We start from the raw sequence: 27781 nt of genomic DNA on the forward strand, positions 1-27781 counted from the left end.
CAAATGTAGATATGATAGAGCCCAGTAGGCTCAGGAATCTGGACAATAGTTGATTGACGGTTGAGAGGCGGAACCAAAGAGCCAGAGCTCAACCCCCGCAAACACAACTAGGTGAGTACACAGTCAAGCTCATACAGACCCACACAAAGTGGCGGAGAACAACTCAAACTCCTCAGTTTACCTGAGGGACCAACGTCTCACTAGGCCACGACGTGTACAGGAAGCCGTCGGCTTGTCAAGGGTCCCCCCATTTGACCTGATGATTTTATGCAGTTTCTTTCACCCTGATGCTCCTGTTCACCTAGTAGTAAATAGGTGCATGGGAGTTAGACAGCTGCTACGGGCTGCTTCCTGGGGATGTGTACTCACCTATTTGTACTCACCTATTTGTGCTTGCGGGGGTTGAGCTTTGGCTTTTTGGTCCCGCCTCTCAACTGTCAATCAACTGGTGTACAGATTCCTGAGCCTACTGGGCTCTATCATATCTACATTTGAAACTGTGTATAGAGTCAGCCTCCACCACATCACTGCCTAATGCATTCCATCCGTTAACTACTCTGACACTGAAAAAGTTCCTTCTAACGTCTCTGTGGCTCATGTGGGTACTCAGTTTCCACCTGTGTCCCCTTGTTCGCGTCCCACCAGTGTTGAATAATTTATCCTTGTTTACCCGGTCGATTTCTCTGAGGATTTTGTAGGTTGTGATCATGTCTCCCCTTACTCTTCTGTCTTCCAGTGTCGTAAGGTGCATTTCCCGCAGCCTTTCCTCGTAACTCATGCCTCTTAGTTCTGGGACTAGTCTAGTGGCATACCTTTGGACTTTTTCCAGCTTCGTCTTGTGCTTGACAAGGTACGGGCTCCATGCTGGGGCCAGATACTCCAGGATTGGTCGTACATATGTAGTGTACAAGATTCTGAATGATTCCTTACATAGGTTCCTGAACGCTGTTCTGATGTTAGCCAGCCTCGCATATGCCGCAGACGTTATTCTTTTTATGTGGGCTTCAGGAGACAGGTTTGGTGTGATATCAACTCCTAGATCTTTCTCTCTGTCCGTTTCATTAAGTACTTCATCTCCTATTCTGTATCCTGTGTCTGGCCTCCTGTTTACACTGCCTAGTTTCATTACTTTGCATTTACTCGGGTTGAACTTCAACAGCCATTTGTTGGACCATTCACTCAGTCTGTCTAGGTCGTCTTGTAGCCTCCTACTATCGTCCTCAGTTTCAATCCTCCTCATAATTTTTGCATCATCGGCAAACATTGAGAGAAACGATTCTCTACCCTCTGGGAGATCATTTACATATATCAGAAACAGTATAGGTCCAAGGACTGACCCCTGCGGGACTCCACTCGTAACGTCTCGCCAATCTGAGACTTCACCCCCCCTCACACAGTCTCATTGTCTCCTGTTGCTTTGGTACTCCTTTATCCAATGGAGTACCTTCCCTTTCACTCCAGCCTGCATCTCCAACTTTTTCACTAGCCTCTTGTGTGGCACTGTATCAAAGGCTTTCTGACAATCCAAAAATATGCAGTCTGCCCACCCTTCTCTTTCTTGCCTTATTTTTGTCGCCTGGTCGTAGAATTCAAGTAACCCTGTGAGGCAGGACCTGCCATCCCTGAACCCATGTTGATGCTGTGTTACAAAGTTCTTTCGCTCCAGGTGCTCCACTAGCTTTCTTCGCCCAATCTGCTCCATCAGCTTGCATGGTATGCAGGTTAGGGACACTGGCCTGTAATTCAGTGCCTCCTGTCTATCCCCTTTCTTGTATATCAGGACTACGTTAGCTGCTTTCCAAATTTCTGGCAGGCAAATACACACACACACTTCTATGTGTGTGTGTGTATGTGTGTGAAAAAATTAGTAGTTACGGTGCGGGCTGTAGTAACAGTTGAATGATTGTCAGTTGAGAGGCAGGCCGAAAGAGCAGAGCTCAATCCCCGCAAGCACAACTAGGTGAATACAATTAGGTGAATACACAGGGGAACCTCACGGCTGAGTGGACAGCGCTCCGATGTCGTAATCCTAATGGCTCGTGTTCGATTTCCGGCGGAGACGGAAACAAATGGGCAGAGTTTCTTTCACCCTGATGTACCTGTTCACCTAGCAGTAAAGAGATACCTGGGAGTTCGACAGCTGTTACGGGCTGCTTCTTTGAGATGTGTGTTAGAGAGAAATATATGTAGTAGACATAATAGAGGAAAAATATATTGGTCAGAGAGGCGGGGTCCAAGAGTTAATAGTTCGATTCTGCAGGCACAAATAGTAAACACACACACACAATATTAACCATGTGACTGTCAGATCTTCATGATAATTCAACCAATTGCGAGCCACTTAGTTTGTTGAAAGGGAGCAGTAGAGGAACAGAAGTACTTACATCGCATAAGGCTTGGATACCCATGTGCATGGGAAATAGGCTTACAGGTTCCGGAAGATGAGAGGAAATGTCAGCACTGTGGAGAAATGCCCGACAGACCACAGGAACATTATCTAACACAGTACCCATTATGATTTCAACTTAGATTCATTAGAGCAGAAGTTGTTAAACACATATGGCAAAATCTTACTGAAGCGACCATACGAGTCATAAATACTCATACTCCGCCCAAGTAAAACAGAAACAAGCAACACTTAGTGGGCTAGCCAGAGGCTTAGGGCCCGCGCAGGAATATCCCTGAAAAAAAAAACATGACTGGTTGACGTCACATTTGACTAGAAATCATTAAATTCTCTCAGCGCTTGTTTCCTTTCAGCAAAAAAATAGTTTGTATGTGGCTACAGAATCAATTATCTCCTATATCACAAATCTATGTAATTTAAAGGTGTAATACACAGAAAATACGAAACATTACATTATAATGCACGTAGTCCATAAACACCAAAGTATTATAAGTCGCAAGTCAGGATAATTCTGGCGGACAACTGGCAACTATATTCGTAATCTCTGGCAACAGCTGGAGCAAATTACAAACGAGTCAGCCACCAGGAGAACAGTTTGTCTAGTGCAGCTGAGGAGTGAGGGTGTTGGACCGCTCTGCTCCTTCATTTATCAGTGAAATTCTTTTCGCTTAAGGACAGGAGAGTTTCTGTAACAGAATCTCACATTAGATCATCTCAAAGGTATTGCTTTTTAACGATGTCACGTGCAATGTGATGTTTACTTGATGTCCAATGTTTAATGGTTTGTTTTGATGTGTATTGAATACTAACATTTGAACATAAACGTCTGTGTATAATAGTGACGTTAGAAGGTGTTTTACCGTTAGGACTATTATTTGTGTGTATGTACGGGATGTTTAGGATTTTAAACCAACGTTTCCCATGTATTTGCGTGCGCACACGCGCCAACTCGTCCTCTCAACGTAAAAAACGCAACCTATATGTTATGTAGCGTAACCTACTGTGACAAGTAACGGCCTACAAATTACTTTTTTTATGCATCGGATTTGATAGGTTAGGTTGCTTGGGTTTGTACGTTTCTAGTTAGGTAGTGTATTTTTGGAGGAGGCAAATCGAGAAAATGGGCTGCTGTGGAGGTAGACCACATATGAACCATGTTGAGTGCATGTATCAACGATATGCTCTTGTTTGTGTTTAATGAGTACTGTTTAATTTGGTCTTGTTTGTTTGTCTCGCACAGAAAAATGTTTTCCTTGATCCTTGATCTGTTATTCCGTCGGGTTTGAATATTTAGGGAAACTTGTGTGTAATATATACACACAAGGTCTGAAGTAGGTAGAATATAATTGTGTTAAGTGTTTACTGATTGCTGGACTTGATTTTTTGAGCTGTAGCTCCTTGCTGATGTCCAGTATTCTGTTATGTCGATTATTTCAGTGAAATAATCGACAGGTATAACGGCAACAGAAGAATGGACATCAGCGAGGCGCTTCACATAAAAAAATAACGGCCAGCAATAGGCAACCAGTTAACACAATTACATTCTACCCACTTCAAGACCCCGAGCCAACACAGAGACAGGATAAAATGACTTAGGAACATAAGCAGCCACGAGAACATAAGCTGCCCATGTTGATGCATTTAATACCCTTTGTACTTTGAAAAAACTGGTTGACACTGGACAAATTAAAAGTTTATTTTTTCCAAAGTGTCAATCGGGAGAACAGAGTGAGAAACAAAGGGTTTAGTGAACAACTTTAGGGTTGTTCCCTTCCAGCCAAACTACCAAGCTGTTGATGTGCATGATTCATGAAGCTTAATTGTCTGTCCTCCATGCACTCAACCGAGGGAGCCGGGTTCATTCATCGGGCAAGGCAGAAATGATTGGGCACGTTTCATTTCACCTGATGCCTCGGTTCGTCAAGAAGTGAATAGCTACCTGGTAGTTTAGCAACTGTTGTGGGTAGTTGTAGGTAGGTTGCATCATGGGTAAAGGTCAGTAGTTGGTCTCGAGGGACGTTGTTGTTGTTTTCTACACTCGGCTTAAAGGAATAAAGTTCCAAGTAGCACGGGCTATGACGAACCCTGTAGTGGACTTACCTGACACAGAAGCGGGGCTGTAACTCGAGCTACAAGGACGGCAATAGGCCTATATTTACAGGCTTACTGTCCCCCACAATAAGCATTATTGGAATCTGACGGGTGAGTAGGAGGGGCCGGGGTGAGGAGCCAGGTATACACGGTCGGCGGCCCGCCCTCTCCACCATTCACAACGTTAATTCCTCCGAATCTAACCTAACCGAGGACTCACGAATAGAAAACGGGTTATCACGTCAATTTTGCAAGTCGCTATGATTTTTAGTAACTCGGTTTTTTGGCCTTATGGGTTTTATTCGTCAAAATACTAGATGGTATTGGAGAGGCCGGGATGTGAGACGCCCAGCTCGTTATGAACTGGACACGCACTCTTCTTGTCTTCACAAAATACACGATTTTGTGTGTTATTAATTCTCTAAAAGATGTCTTTAATGAAGGAACACCTGTGCACGCCTTGTGTGGAATGACTCGAATACCGTACTGAATATTCATCATCCTTGGAGGGAGGGAGGTTGGTTGGTTGGTAGGTAATGGAGCCAGTAACCATCCTTCTAACATTATAATACTAATAGCAGCTATTTGGTCCAACATACAAAAATACTGTTGCAGCTGTTATGATCCCAGGCAACCGAAAAACGAGTCTCCCCTATGAGAATTATTCTATCAAGCCTGACCTGACTAGGAAGTCGGAGATATATAGACATGAAGATTCATATGTAAAAATAATTGGGTAAATTTTACAGAGAGTTTAAAAATATGGGCAGGGAAAAAGAAAATAGATAAATGACTGGTTATGAGATGTGGATAATTTGCTGGAGGCTCGCTTCGGGAGGGCTCTGACCCCACTTTAGTACCAGACATCGTGAGGGGAAGCTGTGCTCCATGTGAGCTCCTGACAGGGAGGAACCCCTAGTGATATACCTTCAAGAGAAAGGAAGTGTGCAGACGTTCCAGCTGTGGAATCGAGCTGGGAACGTGAGGTCTAAAGTCCTGGATGGCAAGGAGAGTTTGTTAAGCCGCCCAGAGACTTTATCGTGGGCCGTGGGAGCGCCCTGATCAGACTCCGTCAGAGGGAGAGCGCCCTCGACTAGACAATCTGTGGTAAGCACGATTTTAAGCCAGTTTATAGTGATTACATGTAGTTGGTCGTGTGCCCAGCGACAGTAGCGAATGTTCATTGATAAGTTAGACATGTTTTAGTAAGGCAAAAGGCCTCAAATAAGACGGTGAAGAGGGAGGAACGTTCTGGAGGACGAAGCGACGTCCGTCTCCTCTGAGTGCTGGCAGATGACTGAGGGACCCCAGCTAATGGTGGGGTCCGGCCAGGCGGCCTCGAGGGCCGCCTGGCCGGGCGGAGCATGGACCAGCCCAAACGGGGAAGTCCACTCTCACAGTATGAAGAGATCAGAGATATGTTAGGTGCAAACATATTGTGTGGATTATTTCGTTTATGTGTTTAAGGGGGAACGTTTTTATTGGCGTGTCAATGGGTTGCAGGTTTGTCTTTGGAAGAAGTTGCTGAGAACTTCGAAGCCAGCAGAGAAGGAGTAGTTGAAGAGACTCAAAGGCTGTTGAAGGAGTAGTGTACTCTGAGGAAGAGTAGCCCCACAGTGAAGAGTAGGTCCTCGAGCTGTGAGGAGAAGCAGTGAAGAGGAGTGTCACGTGCTTCTGTAATACCAGTGGCGAAACTCCAGTTCTGTTCGAGGAAACTTCATGGTGTAGCAGCCAGGAGAGCTGTGGAGGATCCTGGTAGATAAACCCGGAAGAACCTGAAGATGTCAAGGTGGTGAACTTCCAGAGGTGGAAGGGAAGTTCTGGTTGATTACTTGTAGGGAGTTGGTAGAGTGTTTGGTTGTCATTAGCGTGCAAGACGCAGTGAAAGGTGAGTGACAGTTTGCCATGTTTGTGCCAAGGAGTATTTATACTGAAGTATAGAGTTATAGTCGTAGGCTGGATTACCTGCAGAGATATACATATGTGTTCTAGGACTAATAGGGTGATCGATTGATCATTGTTGTATATCAAGGAACATTTATACTAATATTTATGTTATTGCAGCCATACACTGGTTTTCCTTGTATGTGTATATATATGTATTCTCTTGCTGATAGTGCAACATTGTGTTATAAGACTTGACCTACTTGGAGGTTGGTAGTATTAGGTGGTGAATCAGGAGATAGGATACCACTGGATAAGCAGATGATAGAGTTCTGATGGTGTTGGAGTGCAACCTGACTGAAATAGTATAGAGTGTAGGATTCATTATTATTATTATATGTGTGTATGTATATGTGCTTTGTCCAGTAAATGTATTCAAATTTGCTGGTGTTTGCCCTTGTCCTAGTGAGGCTTCCCAGGAAGTAGGAAAGGAGAGAGAGAGAACCAAGAACCACAGCTGTGGACAGGGTAGAATGGAAAACTTATAAGTCAAAGGGGATTGAGGAAATCATATCACATAAGGAGAAAGTGGGGAGTCACAGCGGCTCGAGTGGGTGTGTGCATGTGACAACGAGGCTAAGTATTGGAGCCGCATCCTCTAAACGTGTGACGTTGAGCCCCTCTCAAAGAGCCAGAAGCGCCCAGGGTGATCTCCTGGTAAAGTATAAGCACTCTACCGAGTTTTGGGTTGGGTTGTCCATAAAGAAGGATCAACGACACCACCCAACCCACAACATAATACAGCCAACAATGTTCATGTTTTGTAGTATTAGTCTTGTCGAGGGCACGAATAAAAAGCCCAAAACCAAACTTAAACATTCCTAAGCCTAGTGTAGCATATACATGTACAATATTAGGCCTAAGATAGCGTATCTTAGGTCGATGATAACCTGACTTGGTGAAGTCAGGTTAAATTCCTCGGTTACTTTTACGTTTTTAAGTAAGCCATTTGGGCTAATTCAGTAATTTAAAACGTGTACTTTTGGGTCCAAAGGTCCATTCTTGTACGTTTGAACAAATTGGTGTTGTAACTACTGTCATGACTGGAGGAGGGCTCGGGGGCAGGAGTAGGATCCCACACCTCACCATATTTCCACCGCTCTACGTCATTGCTATACTCTAAGTAAATCCAACCCAACAACTCTTTGAGTTTAGTTTACTTAAAGTTCAGTGCCTCTTGCCTGTCATCCTTTATGTATATTGGGACTACATTTGTTGTCTTCCATATTTCTGGTAGGTCTCCAGTGGCCTACCATACTCTATGGGGAGTGGCAAGCAAAGTACTTCTGCACACTCTTTCTGTAACCATGGCGAGATTCCGTCCGGACCAACAGCCTTTCTCACGTCCAGATCCAACAAATTCCTCTTAACCACATGTATGGTAATTTCGAACCCTTCTAAGGCCGCCTGGTTTACTGCCACCTCTCCTAGCGCAAGGACTTTACTTCATTCTATTGTGAATACCTCGTGGAATCTCTTGAGTTCTTCACACACACCTGTCATTCTCTGTGTATCTGTCCTCACCCGTTCTAAGTTTCATCACCTGTTTTTTCACTGTTGTTTTTCTCCTGATGTGACTGTGGAGCAGCTTTGTTTCGGTCTTGGCTTTATTTGCTATATCATTTTCATACTTTTTCTCTGCTTCTCTTCTCACACTGACATACTCATTCCTGGCTCTCTGGTATATCACTGCTTTCTGATGTTCTGTTATTTCGGAAGTTCTTCTACCCCCTTTTGATCACTTCCTATGCTTCCATACATGTCCTATTAAATCATGGATTCTTCTTTTGCTTCTCAATTATTTACTTTTGGGCCGGAATAAACCTGTTTACTGCTTCCTGACACTTCTGGGTGACATAGTTCATCATGTCATGTACGGACTTCATTCTGAATTCTGTGTCCCATGGTATATCCTTTAGGAATGTTCTCATCTCATAATTTCCCTTTGGCACGTCAGCCACTTGCTTTCTAGTTCTTTTTGGAGGGAGATTACTCCTTGCTCTACCAGGTACTCAAAAATCAATACAATGTGATCACTCATTCCTATGGGAAATGTGTGTGTGTTCAGCCTATTCTCTTGATTTGCCACATCGTACACAATACAAAGAGTTAACCTGCCAAGAACGAGCTGCCACAGGACTGGCTGCCACAGGACGGAGGTGTTGGAGGAAGTTCGTCATTGTCTGGCCCTGTTACTCGGAAGGCCCAGTGAGTCCCTCCACACGCAGTCACTTACCCAGTCATCTACCTACTTGCGTCTGCCTAATGCTGGTTCCGGAGATCAATGTCCTTACAGCCAACCGGTCTCTAACCAGGCCTCCTAGTTAATGGTTTGGTCAACTAGGATGTTAGGCGCCACTGCAGACAGTCTATATATTGATCAATTCTTTTCTCTTCTTGGGAATGAATAAATGGCCTTTCTTACTTGTAGTGCACAAGGAAGCATTAACTGGTATTGTGGAGGTGATGCTGAGGTAAGTTATCGTCTGGGGAGTGATGCTGAGGTAAGTTATCATCTGGTGAATGATGCTGAGGAAGGTGGTGGTCTGGGGAGTGATGCTGAGGACGGGGGTGGTCTGGTGAGTGATGCTGAGGACGGGGGTGGTCTGGTGAGTGATGCTGAGGACGGTGGTGGTCTGGTGAGTGATGCTGAGGTAAGTTATCATCTGGTGAATGATGCTGAGGAAGGTGGTGGTCTGGTGAATGATGCTGAGGAAGGTGGTGGTCTGGGGAGTGATGCTGAGGACGGGGGTGGTCTGGTGAGTGATGCTGAGGACGGGGGTGGTCTGGTGAGTGATGCTGAGGACGGTGGTGGTCTGGTGAGTGATGCTGAGGTAAGTTATCATCTGGTGAATGATGCTGAGGAAGGTGGTGGTCTGGTGAATGATGCTGAGGAAGGTGGTGGTCTGGGGAGTGATGCTGAGGACGGGGGTGGTCTGGTGAGTGATGCTGAGGACGGTGGTGGTCTAGTGAGTGATGCTGAGGACGGTGGTGGTCTGGTGAGTGATGCTGAGGACGGTGGTGGTCTGGTGAGTGATGCTGAGGACGGGGGTGGTCTGGTGAGTGATGCTGAGGACGGGGGTGGTCTGGTGAGTGATGCTGAGGACGGGGGTGGTCTGGTGAGTGATGCTGAGGACGGTGGTGGTCTGGTGAGTGATGCTGAGGACGGGGGTGGTCTGGTGAGTGATGCTGAGGACGGGGGGTGGTCTGGTGAGTGATGCTGAGGACGGGGTGGTCTGGTGAGTGATGCTGAGGAAGTCGACCTCCACAGTCGGTGTGTCTGGGGTCGGCCTCCAACACCTGAACTCGTCAGCTCTGGCAGCAAGCAGACCAGCCAGTCCGCTCAATTAATCGGTCGCTTAATTTTACGTCATCTTATTCAACGTCACAAATGCAACCAATTAACATGAAATAACGGCTCATAAAAATATCCGTTTTCTATGCATCGGAGTCGATGGTTTAGATGGGTTGCTTGGATTCGTACGTTTCTGGTAAAGTAAAATTTTAGTTTTTACAATAGCAAATCAAGAAAACGGGCTGAGCAGCCGTAGGGTAAACACAGCCTATCGTCAAAACACGGCGTCGGGTTCACAGTTAAGTCAAATTGTGAATTATTAAAATCTGCATAAGTCAGCATTTGATATAGTATACTTAACGACGTTCTAAACTCGTAATGTACTTATTCACTTTCAATCACTATTGCTCTCTCTAAATCTACTTCACTATACCAAACCTAACCTAAACCCACACAATATAGTATTAATCTATTTCCGAAATAAAATTTATTATACAATTTTCAGTAGGTTAGCTGCTATACAAGTCAAATGCTGACTTTAACTTCGTCAGATATCAATATGACTTTCAGCTTGGTCTAGAGCAGGGGTGGGGTGGGCTCTTGGCACGCAAACGACATTTTTCCGGCACCCGAAGCACAAAGCTCACTATAAAAAAATAATTAAATATATATTCAACTTCGCTGAATTGTATATAAAATGCAATTTTATTAAGTTGAGCGATACCAAATAAAATGCAATAAAGAAACAAACACTGATAACTGTTTAAGTATTAAGAATGAAACAAACATGACATGTTCACCAACTCGTCCTCCTAATAGCACATCGCATTTGGACGTATACTTTACATAAAGCCAAAAACTGTCATACAAGAAAATGATAGCTGCTCACGAAATTGACGTAATATTCCGTTTTCTGTTCGCGGTTCCTCTGGCAAGTTAGAATAAGACACTTTAGTACAATAGTTTTTTGACGTTAGAAACCCTCGTGAGAACGGGCTGATTTCTCAGCCATGTGTGTCTGCGATACACTGATTCACAAGTTTTGTCCCGTTTAGCTGGGCCACTCGCCAGGCGGCCACACGTCGACTGACTTCTGCACCATTACTGTAGGAAGGTGCATAATTGTAGTAACTTGATTTGCTTATCCACGAAACGAATTTCATAAAACCTGGGAGGTGTATTCAGTGTAGAAATTTGACATCATTTATTAACCCTTAACATAATATGTAAGAAAGGAGTTGCTGTTTTATGTTAAATTAATACTAAAATATAATTATCAAATACCTTGGTTAACCCTACTAAAAAATTTTTTATGGCGGGTCTACTAGAAAATGTTACATTGCCACGTCATCAATATTAAATTCACTCAAGAATAATATTAATAAATAATCTTTAAAACAGCAGTCTGTGGAATACGATGAATATTAAAAATCACTTTCCTGTGATGAACAGAATCATCTATAAACAAATATATTAAATAAACTAACTCCTCTCGAAATAAAAACCGAACCGTTCTGGACGCGTCCGGAGCAGGAAGGGAGGCGGAGAAGCCATTGTACAGAGACAACGCCATCAAGGTTGACTTCCCGTGAGGCGCACGCAGCGTAGTACTACATATTCCGGCACGTGAAATTGTGACGGCATGACACATTAGTAGCAACTTGACTAGTTTATCACGTTACACGCGACGACACCATAACCACATGGTCAACGAGGAGACAGTTTACATGATTCAGATGTGTCTATTGCTTGTTAACCAGGCTGCATTCTACAAAGACAGCTAAGCTTGTCCGTATCCATAATATTAACCATTCTTGAAATCGTAGAATAGCCAGTAGTAACAAATTTATCAGTCAATTAATTTTGATTTGGTAGAACATATAGAAATATACAAATTTGATCTTTAACAATCCAAGTTTGTAAAGGAGGCTACTAGTGGGATGAAATTGAAAATATACAGTACGCTCTCTAAAGAAATAATTTAATATCAAATTAAATTTAACTTATTTAATAAATAAATAAATGAATAACTAAATTGAATAAAATTTCTAGGTTTTCCCCATATTTCAGGGTAATTACGATAAGATTTTCTGAGCTGCTTAATTTTTATGTATTACTCATAAGGGATTAAGAATTAATCCCAGAATATAATAGTTTTCTTTATTTTATTGTGCTTTAGCCAAGTAAAACGACTGAGTGTGGGTGCTGGAATATATTTGGAAAACTTGAAAAAACTTATGGCTGATTAATCTGATATATATATAAGAAAAAAAGATTCAGAATTATTGTTTAGTCTTTTGCTGATATTAGCATTTTTTACCTTCAATCGTGTGGCTGTAAATGCCAGCGAGAATTGCATTTAAAGGCTAATAAAAAAATAACCGTGCTATCAACAGGGAAGAACGACCATTATTAATTTCGGTAGTAAATTTTACATTCATGCAATCTTACACGACTTAAAATATTCACTCGTGGAATATACTTTGATTGTACCGCACTAGTTTGAAATTTGATTATTTGAAAAGTTCTCCCAATACTTAAGGCAGAAAATAATAACACGCTCCCCAAAATTTCGTTTGGTATGCGAGAAAATTTTGCATCAAAGATTTGGAGATTTTGGCGCGCACATTTAAAAAGGCTGCCCACCCCTGTCTTAGAGGATGGGCTGAGGAAATGAGATGAACATATCAGTCAGCTAACTACTGTGACCTAACCATACAGCTCAAACTTTGGAGTTATAGAACCGTATGTCGTAAAGGTACGCTTTGAATGATCACAAAGCAGATAATTAAAGTTCAATTGAACTTCCAAACTTGAAAGTCGGGACAGACGAAAGTGAGATTTTGTGAGAGAGTTCAGTGAGATTTTTTAGCTTATTAGATTTAACATTTTGTTCTTATTAATACATTTAGCCTTTAACTACTGTTAATAGATGTAGCCTTTGTGATATCGTTAGTAGATGTAGCATTTACCTGTTGTTAATACATTGTCTTTTCCTGTTGCTAACAGATTAATTTTTACTGTTGGTAACAGATTTAAGCTTTTTACTGTTAATACGAGAATAAATATATTGCTTTTAAGTCTGAAAATATATAATGTAATTATTCTGTCTCATCGCAGAAAAGTACATTGTTCTTATTGGGATTATGAATGTTCATCTTTTGCTCATACTCTCCTGATCTACCCAAGCTTCTAATTGACTTCCCTCGCCTTCATGAAAGTTATTTAATCTGATATTCTTGAATTTAATCAAAGTGTTCACTTACACAATATTCTTTAATGTTCTCTATTCCTTAATTATTCAAATGAACATTCAGTCACAATTTGCGTTGGAATAAATTAGTAACAATATTTGAGTCTTTGAAAGTCATCTTTAATTTAGGTGCGTGGTTTTCCTCCCAACAGAGATGGTGCACAATGGTTACAACAGAATTAACGCTATTAACGGAAACAATGGTAATAATGGCGAGGTAAATCTTGGTGGTGAGGACAGGAGGGCGCAGGCGCCGCACCTGGAGGCCTTGGCGGAGTCAGCGGTGTTGACGCTCATGACGGGGGCCACAAAGAAGAGGTCTTGGCAGGGGAACAAGGCGCACATCACGCACATAGTTCACGCCCACCTCCCTCACATCGTCCGCCAGCGTATGCAGGTGTGTGTTCGCCTCTACACTTGTTTTACTCGTAAGTTTTATCTTTGCTTCCATATTTATCTCGACTCTTATTTTTCATTTCCGCTTTGTCTTCTATTTCCCGTTTCTGAAATATTAGCTTGTTCTCTCTTCATTATGTTCAATCTTGCGTGTCCTCAACTCTTCATAGCGTTCCCATCCTCTTACTTAATTATTTTCATTTTCTCTTTTTTTACTTTCTTTTTCTTTCTATTTCTTTTACTTTTTATTTTTTCTTTCTTCTACCCAGTTTTAAATTAAAATTTTGGTGGTTAATCAGCAGCAGGAAAATATAATAAAAGCTGTTCATCAGACTTTTATTTAAGCCTGGTCCTTCTCTTTTTTTCAAGTCTGGTCCTTCTCTCTTTTTCAAGCCTGGTCCTTCTCTTTTTTTCAAGCCTGGTCCTTCTCTTTTTTTCAAGTCTGGTCCTTCTCTCTTTTTCAAGCCTGGTCCTTCTCTCTTTTTCAAGCCTGGTCCTTCTCTCTTTTTCAAGCCTGGTCCTTCTCTCTTTTTCAAGCCTGGTCCTTCTCTCTTTTTTTCAAGCCTGGTCCTTCTCTCTTTTTTTCAAGCCTGGTTCTTCTCTCTTTTTTTCAAGCCTGGTTCTTCTCTCTCTTTTTTCAAGCCTGGTCCTTCTCTCTTTTTTTCAAGCCTGGTCCTTCTCTCTTTTTTTCAAGCCTGGTCCTTCTCTCTTTTTTTTCAAGCCTGGTCCTTCTCTCTTTTTTTCAAGCCTGGTTCTTCTCTCTTTTTTTCAAGCCTGGTTCTTCTCTCTTTTTTCAAGCCTGGTCCTTCTCTCTTTTTTGTTCAAGCCTGGTCCTTCTCTCTTTTTTTCAAGCCTGGTCCTTCTCTCTTTTTTTCAAGCCTGGTCCTTCTCTCTTTTTTTCAAACCTGGTCCTTCTCTCTTTTTTTCAAGCCTGGTCCTTCTCTCTTTTTTTCAAGCCTGGTCCTTCTCTCTTTTTTTCAAGCCTGGTCCTTCTATCTTTTTTCAAGCCTGGTCCTTCTCTCTTTTTTTCAAGCCTGGTCCTTCTCTCTTTTTTCAAGCCTGGTCCTTCTCTTTTTGCCTTAACAGCTCCTTTCGACGCCTAGGTTTATCATTTGCTTTATTGTAAGTTTGACTATATTTAATAGCAAGCAAATTTTATGCCGGGTGGTGAGTGAAGTTGGAGTCTCTCCTTTGGTCTGCATCTTTGATTTCCTCGTCTGACTGGATTTAACAAAAAATTATGAAACATTTGATGCGTGTCAGGAGAGGAATGAGTAATTGCTGATGGAGTGTTCATTGAGCTGAGGGAAATGGCCAGTGGTGCCACCTTGATGTTTAGATTTCATCCGTTAATAACATATTTCTGATGTTCACGTGAGGACCGGCCTAGACGGGTCGAGGCTTGAGCTGACCCTTCACGGATCTCTACCCTGTCCAAAAGTCGGGATGGGATAATGGACAGGTGTTTCCAAATAGTGGAGCATACTCGAGGTGTGAGCTAACTTTATAATCAGAGGTGCAGCCACAGATGTCGAGCAGGTGCAGAAGCAGCCTGTGAGTCTTCATGGCCATTATATAAAAAAATATTTGTCACCACCCCTCACTTTTATCTTCCCTCTCCTTTCTATCCTCTTTCAGCTTTCCTTTCTCTAGTATCCTGTTATTGTAGCGCGAAGGAAGGAAGCGGGACACGTTCGTGGCGCCACGGGTGTTGAAGACAAATTAAGCCGGGGGTTTTCTTTTAGATTTCATATTAAACACAAAAGTATTTTGCATTTAAGAAAAGAGAAATTATCGGAAGCTAATAACTGCTAAAAGTGTCCAGTTATAGAAGAGAGAACATAAGAATGTGAAGAATGTTGATGATGGGGAAACTTTTGGCTAGCATTGCCGCGTCTCAAAATACTGCAGTGGCCTGCTTCTGTAGCGTCTTTTCCGGTAGAGACGTGTAGACATTACTGTAGCGGTTACGTAGAGATGTGTAAATATTACTGTAGAGACTTTTCATTAGAGACATGTAAACAATACTCTACTGTCTTGTCCTGTAGAGACTTCCATATTACTTGAGTGGTCACGTAGAGACTTGTAGATATTACTGTGGTCGTCTGGTAGAGACTTGTAAACATTGCTGTAGTGGTACTCAAGCGTCCTAACATGCACTGCCTGGCCCTGCACCTCCTTGACAACCTTTACAGTAAGAGGTCATCCGTAATCCACCTGTGCCAGTATTATGGTACTTGGTAACTTGGTTGAGCAGCTGCTGTTGCCAGCGTAGCGAAGGTCTGCAAGTGTGACTCGGCTGTCACCATGAAGCAGTGGGTGATGATGGCACTCCAGCGTCAGGTGCCACCATGAAGCAATGGTTTACCATGTCATTGACAACGTTAGCTTTGTAAACTCTCTATTTTGTCAGAATTGCACCAATCAGTAATATCCAGCAAGACATTGCAGCAACGAAAGGTATATATCGTGTCGACCTGTATTGACGGATGGCAGTTTAATTTTTGCAGAAGCTGTACAATGTATATTTATATATATATATATATATATATATATATATATATATATATATATATATATATATATATATATATATATATAAAATGCACCAAGTTGCAAGGCTGTTCATTTTAATATTGTGTTGCACGAGAAAGTTGCATATATTTTACAATTGCAGTTCTGGACACAAAATGTTGCATAAACCTGCTATGAATATTTGACGACGTGTAAATATTTTTGGTTGAGGAACGTAACTGGTGTTGTGAAAGAGCCTATTATTTTTGTGTTGCAGGAGGAGTCTATTATTTATGTTACAGAAGCAATAACATATTGTCTGTGTTGCAGGGGTCTATTATCTTTGTGTTACAGAAGCATTAGCCTATTATTTCAGTGTTTCAGGAGCCAATTTCCTCTGTTACAGGAGCAGGAGCCTATTAGCTGTGTGTTACTGGAAGGGGAAGGGAATGTTACTGGAGCAGTAGCCTTTTGTGTGTGTTGCAGGAGCCAATTATATCTGTTGCAGGAGCATGAGGGTAATCAGAAAGTGTTGCAGAAGCATGAGGGTAATCAGAAAGTGTTGCAGGAGCGGGTGCTACGTGACTGGCGGGTGTACGACACAGTGAGTCTGAGGCTGCTGGATCTGCTCTTCTCTGCTACGACCACTTCTCTTCGTCTCGTCCACGTCAGGACCTTCTACCGCGACGACCTCATTAGTCTCCTGCCTCGCCTCGCCGGCCTCAGGGAACTGAGCTTTCAGGTGTGTGGGTGTTCGCTTCGTTAGGTGTGTGCTCAGTGTTTTGTGATTATTTCATTCATATGTGTCATTACCATCATGTATGTGCTACTTCATCCATGTTTTGTCGTCTAGATGAGTTCTTATCATCAAGGTATGTGTGTTATCTTGTTTAGGTGTGTGTCCTCTCATCCGTGTCTGTGCGCGCGCGCGTGTGTACTCGCCTACTTGTGTTTGCGGGGGTTGAGTTTCGGCTCTTTGGTCCCGCCTCTCGACTGTCAAGGTTCCTAACTCTATTGGATTCAATCATATCTACACTTGAAATTGTGTATGGAATCTGCCTCCACCACATCACTGCTTAATGCAATCCATTTGTTAACTATTGACACTAAAACGTCCTTTCTATTGTCTATGGCTCATTTGGTTACTAAATTTCCACCTGCGTTCCCTAGTGTGTGTTTGTGTGTACTCGCCTATTTGTGTCTGCAGGATCGAGCATTGACTCTTAGATCCCGCCTTTCGAGCATCGGTTGTTTACAGCAATGACTCAGGTCCTATTTCCCTATCATACCTAGTTTTAAAATTATGAATAGTATTTGCTTCCACAACCTGTTCCTTAAGTGCATTCCATTTTTCCACTACTCTCACGCTAAAAGAAAATTTCCTAACATCTCTGTGACTCATCTGAGGTTCCAGCTTCCACCCATGTTCCCTCGTTCTGTTACTATTCCGCGTGAACATTTCGTCTATGCCCACTGTCAATCCCCCCTGAGTATTTTATACGTTCCTATCATATCCCCCCCCCTCTCCCTTCTTTTTTTCTAGTGTCGTAAGGCACAGTTCCTTCAGGCGCTCCTTATACCCCATCCCTTGTAACTCTGGGACGAGTCTCGTTGCAAACCTCTGAACCTTTTCCTGTTTCCTTATATGTTTCTTCAGATGGGTACTCCATGATGAGGCGGCATACTCTAAGACTGGCCTCAGGTAGGCAGTGTAGTGCCCCCTAAATGCCTCCTTACTTAGGTTTCTGAATGATGTTCTAACTTTTGGCAGAGTAGAGTACGCTGCTGTCGTTATCCTATTTATATGTGCTTCAGGAGATAGATTAGGTGTTACGTCCACGCCCAGGTCTCTCTCTCGCGTCGTTACAGGTAGGTAGTTCCCCTTCATTGTGTACTGACCTTTTGGTCTCCTATCACGTTATTTTCTGTGACTCTAAAAGTACTCTGCTGTCCTTAAATAACCCATCACAATGTATGTCGGAAGTAGCTTGTAATATTAAATGGAATGTAATTTTTGCCAATGACAATAACTCTTGTATAAAATTTGTGTGAATCCCATCCCATGTTGGAGTTGGAAAACATGACTTTGTAGATCGATTGGCCAATGAGGCTTGCAGGAAAGAAAACATTGATTATGACTTTGGACTATCTAATGCAATTATTAGAACCATACAAATTAAAGAAATTAATTCAGATTTAGAAGAACTAAGAAATCTCCAGAGACCTGAAAGCTGCAGTATTAAAAGTTATGACAAGTTTTGTAATAATAGGTATTTGTATGGTCAGCACAGTAACCGGACCAGGCAATGTGAACCGGACCAGGCACCAGAATATTCAGATTGTAAACTCTGTGATAAACCTTTAGTGCATTCACTATAACACTATATTGTTGAATGTGAAACCGTAAAGGACTTTAGACCTCCTGGCCTCTTGTACCACCAACTGGGTAACTATTTCATTGACTCAGGTGTCCTGGACGACATCCTAACAATTTACCCAAAACTTGCTTGTCCATTTTAAAGAATGAAGAACAATTTATATTTATATTACTTCTAAGCTGCATCACTTACGAACCCATCCCTGCCCTTGTGTGGCAGTGCACAATAGAAAGTGGTTTTCATATATCCATACATTAAAACATTGATTGTAATATGATATATATGTACTTCCGCCTACAGTTTAGACCTATTGTCTTATGTATGACCCTCTGTCCTGTGTGACAGAGAATACCAGCATTATCCTCACTTTAATATGACTTAATCGAAATCCTCAGATTAGGCCAAATTGTAATTAATTTTCTCAATAAAGATGTTATTAATAAATTAATAGTCCCATTTCCATAACTTTGCGTTTGCTCGTGTGTGTTGTATTCAGTTGTATTCACCTAGTTGTACTTGCGGGGGTTGAGCTCTGCTCTTTCGGCCTGCCTCTCAACTACCAATCAACTGTTTCTACTACTACTACTATTTTTTTTCTCCATCTCACACACACACACACACCAGGAAGCAGCCCGTGACAGCTGACTAACTCCCAGGTACCTATTTACTGCTAGGTAACAGGGGGCATAGGGTGAAAGAAACTGCTCATTTGTTTCCGCCTCCACTGGGAATCGAACCCGGAACCTTAGGACTACGAATCCGAAGCGCTGTCCTCTCAGCTGTCAGGCCCCTAATTTGCCACTTGACGCTCCAAGGACTTAATTTGTCTAGATCAATTTGAAGGGCATGACAATCGTCTGAGTCTCCTATCTTCCCCGGTATCTTAGCATCATCCGCAAACATGTCCATATAATTCTGTATTCCTTTTGGTAGATCGTTTATTTAGACGATGATCATTACTGGTGCAAGAACTGAACCATGTGGTACTCCAATAGTAACACTCCTCCAGTCAGTTATATCGTCTCAGACATATGAGGGCGGTAATCAGTCAGAAAAAATTTCATCTATGTCGGAAGTATGTCACTCCTCCAGCATGTTCTAGTCTCAAGAACAGCCTCTTTTGTGGGATTCTGTCAAAAGCCTTTTCTTTAAGTTCAGATAGACAGTCAAACTAACCATCTCTTTCCTGTAGTATCAATGTGGCTCTATCATAAAAACTAAGTAGATTTGTTACTCAGCATCTTATGTTCGAAAATCATACTGTCTGCTGTGTTATTATGTCATAACTCCAGGTGTTCTACCCATTTGGCTTAACTATTGTTTGTATTGTTTTGCCTACCACGCTTGTTAATGACACGGGCCTATAATTTAGAGGGTCAACTCGGCTATCATTTTTATAGATTGCAAGTTGTATGTGTGTGTACTCACCTATTTGTGCTTGCGGGGGTTGAGCTTTGGCTCTTTGGTCCCGCCTCTCAACAGTCAATCAACTGGTGTACAGGTTCCTGAGCCTACTGGGCTCTATCATATCTACATTTGAAACTGTGTATGGAGTCAGCCTCCACCACATCATTGCCTAGTGCATTCCATTTACTAACTACTGACACTGAAAATATTCTTTCTAATGTCTCTGTGGCATTGATTGTGTGTGGGGGGGGGGGGGGGGGTAAGGGGGGGGGGGACATCAGCGTGCGTGTGCAGACATCTGTAACAGGGTAATCTAATATTCAGCATCATGAGATAAACTGAAGTAACGCTCAGCTTAAGGTAAGACGATACACCCCTCCCCCACCCCCACCACCATCGCCACAACTACCATCTCCTTGTTCGGTTGGAACTAGCCCAAACTAGCACTGAAGCTTAGAAAACCAAACTTAACGTAATTTTTTTTGCAATAAATTATTCCTGTGTGGCTCATTACATCTCTTGTTAAGGTTGACGGGGCTGTTGGTACATGTGTGTGTGGTCGCAGGACTCCACCTGGACGTTGAGCCAACGGCAGCTGGGGCTGGCTGCTCACGCCCTCACCACCATGGTGCATCTCCGTGTCCTGAAGCTGCAGTACTGCGGCCACAACCTCCTGCTGGCCACCCTCGGCGCCCACTGCCCCAACCTTCAGGTGTGTGTGTGTGTGTGTGTGTAAGGGAGGGGGGGAGTATTTACTCTGTCTGCAGGATCAAGCTGTTAGATCTTGGACCTCGCCTTTCTAACAAATGGCTGTCTAATCTGCTGACTCCCGACCCATATTACTTTCTCTCTCTCTCTCTCTCTCTCTCTCTCTCTCTCTCTCTCTCTCTCTCTCTCTCTCTCTCTCTCTCTCTCTCTCTCTCTCTCTCTCTCTCTCTCTCTCTCTCTCTCTGTGTGTGTAAAGAATCCTTCAGAACCTTGTATACCACATATGTAAGACCAATCAGAGAGTATGCAGCCCCAGCATGGAGCCCGTACCTAGTCAAGCACAAGACGAAGCTGGAAACCGTTCAGAGATATGCCACCTAGACTAGTCACAGAACTAAGAGGCATGAGTTATGAGGACAGGCTGCGTGAACTGCAGCTCACGTCGCTGGAAGACGGTAAAGCTCGGGGAGACATGATCACCACATACAAAATTATCAGGGAAATTTACAGGGTAGACAAGGATGAATTATTTAACATGGGTGGTACACGCACAAGGGGACACAGGTGGAAGCAGAGTACCCAAATGAGCTACAGAGACATTAGAAAGAACGTTTTCAGTGTCAGAGTAGTTAGTACATGGAATATACTAGGAAGTGATGTGGTGGAGGCTGACTCCATACACAATTTCAAATGTAGATATGATAGAGCCCAGTAGGCTCAGGAATCTTTACATCAGTTGATTGATGGTTGAGAGGTGGGACCAAAGAGCCAGAGCTCAACCCCCGCAAGCACAACTAGGTAAGTACAACTAGGTAAGTACAGAGGAAGCAGCCCGTTAAAGCTGTCTAACTCCCAGGTACCTACCTACTGCTAGGTACCAGAGGCATCAGGGTGAAAGAAACTCTGCCCATTTGTTTCTGCCATCGCCGGGGATTGAACCCGGACCCTAGGATTAAGAGTCCATAGCGCCCTCCACTCTGCTATCAAGACCCCCCCCACTGTCTTTTTTTTGTGTGTGTGTACTCACCTAGTTGTACTCACCTAGTTGTGCTTGCGGGGGTTGAGCTCTGGCTCTTTGGTCCCGCCTCTCAACCGTCAATCAACAGGTGTACAGATTCCTGAGCCTATTGGGCTCTATCATATCTGCACTTGAAACTGTGTATGGAGTCAGCCTCCACCACATGACTTCCTAATGCATACCATTTGTCAACCACTCTGATACTAAAAAAGTTCTTTCTAATATCTCTGTGGCTCATTTGGGCGCTCAGTTTCCACCTGTGTCCCCATGTGTGTGTGCCCCTTGTGTTAAATAGCCTGTCTTTATCTACCCTATCAATTCCCTTGAGAATCTTGAATGTGGTGATCATGTCCCCCCTAACTCTTCTGTCTTCCAGCGAAGTGAGGTTTAATTCCCGTAGTCTCCTCGTAGCTCATACCTCTCAGCTCGGGTACTAGTCTGGTGGCAAATCTTTGAACCTTTTCCAGTTTAGTCTTATCCTTGACTAGATATGGACTCCATGCTGGGGCTGCATACTCCAGGATTGGCCTGACATATTTGGTATACAAAGTTTCGAATGATTCTTTACACAAATTTCTGAATGCCGTTCGTATGTTGGCCAGCCTGGCATATGCCGCTGATGTTATCCTCTTGATATGTGCTGCAGGAGACAGGTCTGGCGTGATATCAATTCCCAAGTCTTTTTCTTCCTCTGACTCCTGAAGATTTTCCTCTCCCAGATGATACCTTGTATTTGGCCTCCTGCTCCCTTCACCTATCTTCATTATATTACATTTGGTTGGGTTAAACTCTAACAACCACTGGTTCGACCATTCCTGCAGTTTGTCTAGGTCTTCTTGAAGCCTCAAACAATCCTCTTCTGTCTTAATCCTTCTCATAATTTTGGCATCGTCTGCAAACATTGAGAGAAATGAATCTATACCCTCCGGGAGATTATTTACATATATCAGAAACAAGATAGGACCTAGTACAGAGCCCTGTGGGACTCCACTGGTGACTTCACGCCAATCGGAGGTCTCACCCCTCACCATAACTCTCTGCTTCCTATTGCTTAGGTACTCCCTTATCCACTGGAGCACTTTACCAGCTACACCTGCCTCTCTCTCCAGCTTATGTACCAGCCTCTTATGCGGTACTGTGTCCAAGGCTTTCCGACAATCCAAGAAAATGCAGTCCGCCCAGACCTCTCTTTCTTGCTTAATCTGTGTTACCTGGTCATAGAATTCTATTAAGCCAGTCAGGCAAGATTTACCCTCCCTGAACCCATGTTGTCGATTTGTCACGAATTCCCTTCTCTCCAGATGTGCTACCAGGTTTTTCTCACGATCTTCTCCATCACCTTGCATGGTATACAAGTCAAGGATACTGGCCTGTAGTTCAGTGCCTCTTGCCTGTCGCCCTTTTTGTATATTGGGACCACATTCGCCGTGTTCCATATTTCTGGTAGGTCTCCCGTCTCCAGTGACCTACTATACACTATGGAGAGTGGCAAGCAAAGTGCCTCTGCACACTCTTTCAGTACCCATGGCGAGATCCCGTCTGGACCAACAGCCTTTCTAACATCCAGGTCCAGCAGGTGTCTCTTGACCACCTCTCTCGTAATTTCAAACTCTTCCAAGGCCGCCTGGTTTACTTCCCTTTCTCCTAGCATAGTGACCTCACCTTGTTATGTTGTGAAGACCTCTTGGAACTTCTTGTTGAGTTCATCACACACCTCTTTGTCATTCTCTGTATACCTGTCCTCGCCTGTTCTAAGTTTCACTACCTGTTCTTTCACTGTTGTTTTCCTTCTGATGTGACTGTGGAGTAGCTTTGGTTCGGTCTTGGCTTTGTTTGCTATATCATTTTCATAACTTTTCTCTGCTTCTCTTCTCACCCTGACATACTCATTCCTGGTTCTCTGGTATCTCTCTCTGCTTTCTGGTGTTCTGCTATTCCGGAAGTTCCTCCACGCCCTTTTGTTCAGTTTCTTTGCTTCCATACATGCCCTATTATACCATGGATTCTTCTTTTGCTTTTCGGATTTTTCCTTTTGGGCCGGGATGTATCTGCTTACTGCCTCCTGACACTTTTGGGTGACATAGTCCATCATATCTTGTACAGACTTAGCTCTGAGGTCTGTGTCCCAAAGTATTTCCTTTAGGAAGCTTCTCATATCCTCATAATTTCCCATTCGGTATGCCAGCCTTTTGTTTCCCAGTTCTTTTTTTTGGGGATAATTCCTAGCTCTATCAGGTACTCAAAGTTCAATACACTGTGATCACTCATTCCCAAGGGCGCTTCCATCTTGACTTCCCTTATATCCCACTCATTTCGGGTAAATATCAGATCAAGCATTGCTGGTTCATCCTCTCCTCTCATTCTTGTTGGATCCTTGATGTGCTGGCTTAGAAAGTTTCTTGTTGCCACGTCCAGCAGCTTAGCTCTCCATGTTTCTGGTCCTCCATGTGGGTCTCTGTTCTCCCAATCTATCTTCCCATGGTTGAAGTCTCTCATGATTAGTAGTCCAGATCCATTCCTGCTAGCAACAGAAGCTGCTCTCTCTATTATGTTAATGGTGGCCATATTGTTTCTATCATATTCCTGTCTGGGTCTTCTGTCATTTGGTGGCGGATTATATATGACTACGATTATAATTTTTTGCCCTCCAGTTGTTATTGTTCCTATTATGGAACCTTCAGTGACTACCTTGAAGGTAGTCACTGAAACCTTCAGTGACTACCTTCACACACACACTCACACACACTGTGTGTGTGTGTGTGTGTGTGTGTGTGTGTGTGTGTGTGACAATGTTTTTCATAGGAAAAGTAAATTGTAAGCACATTGAAGTGAATTTAGATGAAACATGATCATTGGCTATAACAATGAATAAACCGAAAAAGTTTTGAAGAAACATTGACTCAGAGTCGGGGTGAGAATAGCTTGAGCAATATCATCCCTCTCCTATTTAAGTTTCAATTGGCTCAGAGCAGCACGAGCATTGCCACAGTAACCAACATAGGGGGTCCGGTGGGGCGTTCATTTCCCACCTGACTTGAACACTCGTTTTCACAGGTAGTGGATGTGCTTGGTTCCCAGGGCGTTGACGACGAAGGCGTATGGGGCCTGGTGACCGTCAACCACGCCCACTATAACGCCCTTGCACGCCACGCCCTCGCACACTCCCCAAAGTCCTACAACAACAGTCTCAACGTCAGCCCAGGCGGATGCTGGATCCTTGCCTTCAGGAGCCTTGCCTCTAAGATGCTGATGAAAATGGTGCCAAGCAAAGCCCATTCCATGCAGGTACCCAACTCCACCATACCATATCCTGTCCTACCTCATTCTACTACCATCCACTGTCCTCCACCAAATCCCCCTCCCTCTCCTCAATCACGAACCCCACTTCCCTCTATTACTCCACTGCTCTCAGCTTCCCCATTACTGTACCCTCCCTTTCCTTCCCTATACCCGACTATCTCCAATTCAGCGCTCTCATTACAAACAGAAATCACAATAGCGTGATGCATTAAATGAACTAATCCACAATGGCCGTGATGAGGGTTCGAACCTACGTCCGAGAGGATCCTAGACGTGCCTTAATTAACTTTGCTATGACATGGTAAAAGAATTGCAACCGGGAGTTCAACTGACCTCACACGGATCCTGCAATCTGAGACACAAACAAGGGTTTTACGCAATTTCCCTATGCACCTGGGCTCTGTCAATCATCACTGCCCTTGTGAATTTGTTCATTTGGTGCATCACGCTATTGTGATTTCTGTGTAATAAAGTAAGGGCGAAGAGGTAGAACAGCTTATTGACAGCGCTCGGGTGCATGGGGAAATTGTGTAAAATCCTGGTTTGTGTCTCGGAGAGACTGCAGGATCCGTGTGAGGTCAGTTGAACTCCCGGTTGCAATTCTTTTACCATGTCACAGTAAAGTTGATTAAGGCACGTCTAGGACCCTCTCGGACGTAGGTTCGAACCCTCATCACGGCCCTTGTGGAATTTGTTCATTTACACTAATCCCAGATGGCAATCATGTAGGTGGCGATAGGAGTCTCTGTCGATGTTAGTGGATAAGTATCATTCTGATGGTAATAATTAGGTAAACCAAGATTAAAATTAACAGTCAGAAAACAGTTTTTTACCCTTAGGTGAATAACGCTGATACGAAGGTGGAAGAAGATGAGAGTAATGGTGAGGATACGAGCACCAAGACTGGCTGGGGAGTGAAGACTGTTGGAGAGAAGCAGGACCAAGAGGCTGTGATGTGGAGTCTCTGTTGCTCCACTTTGGCGTTCCTGGACCTCCGCTCTACTGGTGTTACGCAAGCCGGGGTCATCATGCTCACCCAAGCCCTGCCAGTCCATGCCCGATTGGCATACGATGCTCACATCCGCCCGGCATTCGATGTACGTGCTCAACTTGAACCAGTTTCCCAAACCTGTCCGGCATCTAATGCCCACACCCGTCTGACATCGCCTGCAAACAACCACCGGACACCGGAAGCTGACACCCCCCGGACAACAGAAAGCCACAACACAGACACCCATGACAACACCCATCTTGCCAGCGAGGTCCAGGCAGCAGTAGCCAGGATGGTACAGATACCCTTGTCTGCATTATAGACGACTACCCCTGGATGGTGTTGAAGCCACACTTGGCACACCGGGCCTGCAGCCCCACACTACCTTCAGCCACAAAAGGTCACAACTATACTACACTTACTGACACGTTGGACGAGGCTTGACTGGTTTTCATTAGTTCGAGCCAGGTCCAGTTTCATAATTATGCTCGGGAAACAGCATCACCTCTTAGATATTTCCCTCAGCCACACTTGAACATAGCATATCTTCCCTAGTTCCTGTGTTCCACACATTGAATAAACTGACTGAACTACGAAGTGGAGTTGTAGAGAAGGGCTATATACACGGCTTCAAATGTAGATTTGATGGGTCAGGAACCTTTACACCAGTCAGTTGGAATCTCAAAAGTGGAGTAGAAGGTGAAGCTCGGCTCTGGCAATCATAGCGTGTTAGTTAACACATCCACGCATGTACACGCATGCGCACACATGGGGTAATACATGCACAGTCTGATAACATCTTTTGGAACAGCTGTGTATATGTTTTCAGTCTCTCCTGCTCACTCTTCCTATCTGTCTTGCGAGCTGCCGTTCTTCCCGTCTCGGTCTCTCTCTTTACCATGAACTCGCTATCTTATCCTTCTCTTTTACTATTTATCTCTATGCTATCTCTCGTTCTTCCTGTCTCTCGACGTCCTCATATGAAGTGTTTTTCATTTTAATATCATGACCGTCATCCTACATTGTTTCATTTGTGTGTTTCTCAGATCCTCAAAAATCAGGGGCCAGATTCACAAAGCAGTTACGCAAGTACTTACGAACCTGTACATCTTTCCTCAATCTTTGACAACTTTGTTTACATTTATTAAACAGTTTACACGCATGAAAACTTCCCAATCAACAGTTCTTATTGTTATAAACAGCCTCTTGATGCCTCGGAGCTCATTAACTGTTTATTAATTGTAAACAAAGCCACCAAAGATTGAGAGGATGTACAGGTCCGTAAGTGCTTGCGTAACTGCTTCGGAAATCTGGCCCCAGGTCGTTCTTCTTCCAAAATTATGTAATGTTTCTTAATAAATGATTATTTGTTGATGTTCATGAACCATTACTTTGCGGTCACTTGTCCCTCGTTAGAATTCTTGATGATTCGGATGCTTTTGATATCGTTCGCCTTATGCATTTCTGTTTTCGTATTAGCATCCTTGGTGATATTTAGCGCCCTCTGATTATTTCGCTCATTTGATGGTGCTACATAGCCTTCCCGGTTTGGTGCCTTCTTTTGATAATTAATTACTTACTCATGAACCATTATCACTTATATATATGTTCGCCCATTTAAAAACTCTCCTTTTCAACAATGCGTTATTCAGTTGTGGTGTGTTAATGTAGGTTGTGGTATTTCTTAATTCTGTGTTGCAAGGTGCAAAAGTAAATGAAGTGATCTACTTAAACGGCTTATACAATATATTATTTTTTAAGTATGTATTTTGTTTAACCTACATTGGTGTTGTTTATACTTTTTCTGTCTCTCGTACTTAATTTCTATGTTTCGGTATAGCCAACTATTGTTAATACTAGTAGTGTAAGATGAGTTAGGAGAGAGCCTTCTGCTTGTCTATTCCCACTTCATCATTTCAGATTGGATTTCTACCAATGATTCAGAATGTTGTGGATTCCTTCACATTGGCCTGCAGGAAAATGATAGTTGACGCCCTTGCTAAGGCTGCAGTTAAAACTCAAGATTCCGTTCAACATTGTATCTATCAAATAGGCCCTTTAATCAATGCATAAAAGTTC

General features: G+C 43.2%; 1 protein-coding gene across 6 annotated transcripts; it reads left to right on the forward strand.

Annotated features, from left to right (window-relative positions):
- Positions 1-2968: 2968 nt before the first annotated feature.
- On the forward strand, positions 2969-27781 carry LOC138353153 (uncharacterized). 6 transcript variants are annotated; one of them, XM_069306005.1, is made up of 7 exons: positions 2970-3127; positions 8874-8916; positions 13143-13387; positions 16409-16642; positions 20251-20397; positions 24466-24696; positions 25551-27462. In XM_069306005.1, exons 3-7 carry the CDS (start codon positions 13145-13147, stop codon positions 26022-26024), a joined length of 1329 nt encoding a protein of 442 aa, XP_069162106.1. In that variant the 5' UTR covers positions 2970-3127; positions 8874-8916; positions 13143-13144; the 3' UTR covers positions 26025-27462. The 6 variants fall into 6 exon arrangements, with proteins under 6 accessions (XP_069162110.1, XP_069162105.1, XP_069162108.1 ...); XM_069306009.1 differs by lacking the exons at positions 8874-8916; positions 25551-27462 and adding an exon at positions 27623-27781 and having other exon boundaries at positions 2969-3127; XM_069306004.1 differs by lacking the exon at positions 8874-8916 and having other exon boundaries at positions 2969-3127.

Source organism: Procambarus clarkii, chromosome 56 (genome assembly GCF_040958095.1).
Source record: "Procambarus clarkii isolate CNS0578487 chromosome 56, FALCON_Pclarkii_2.0, whole genome shotgun sequence".
Lineage (NCBI taxonomy): Eukaryota > Metazoa > Arthropoda > Malacostraca > Decapoda > Cambaridae > Procambarus > Procambarus clarkii.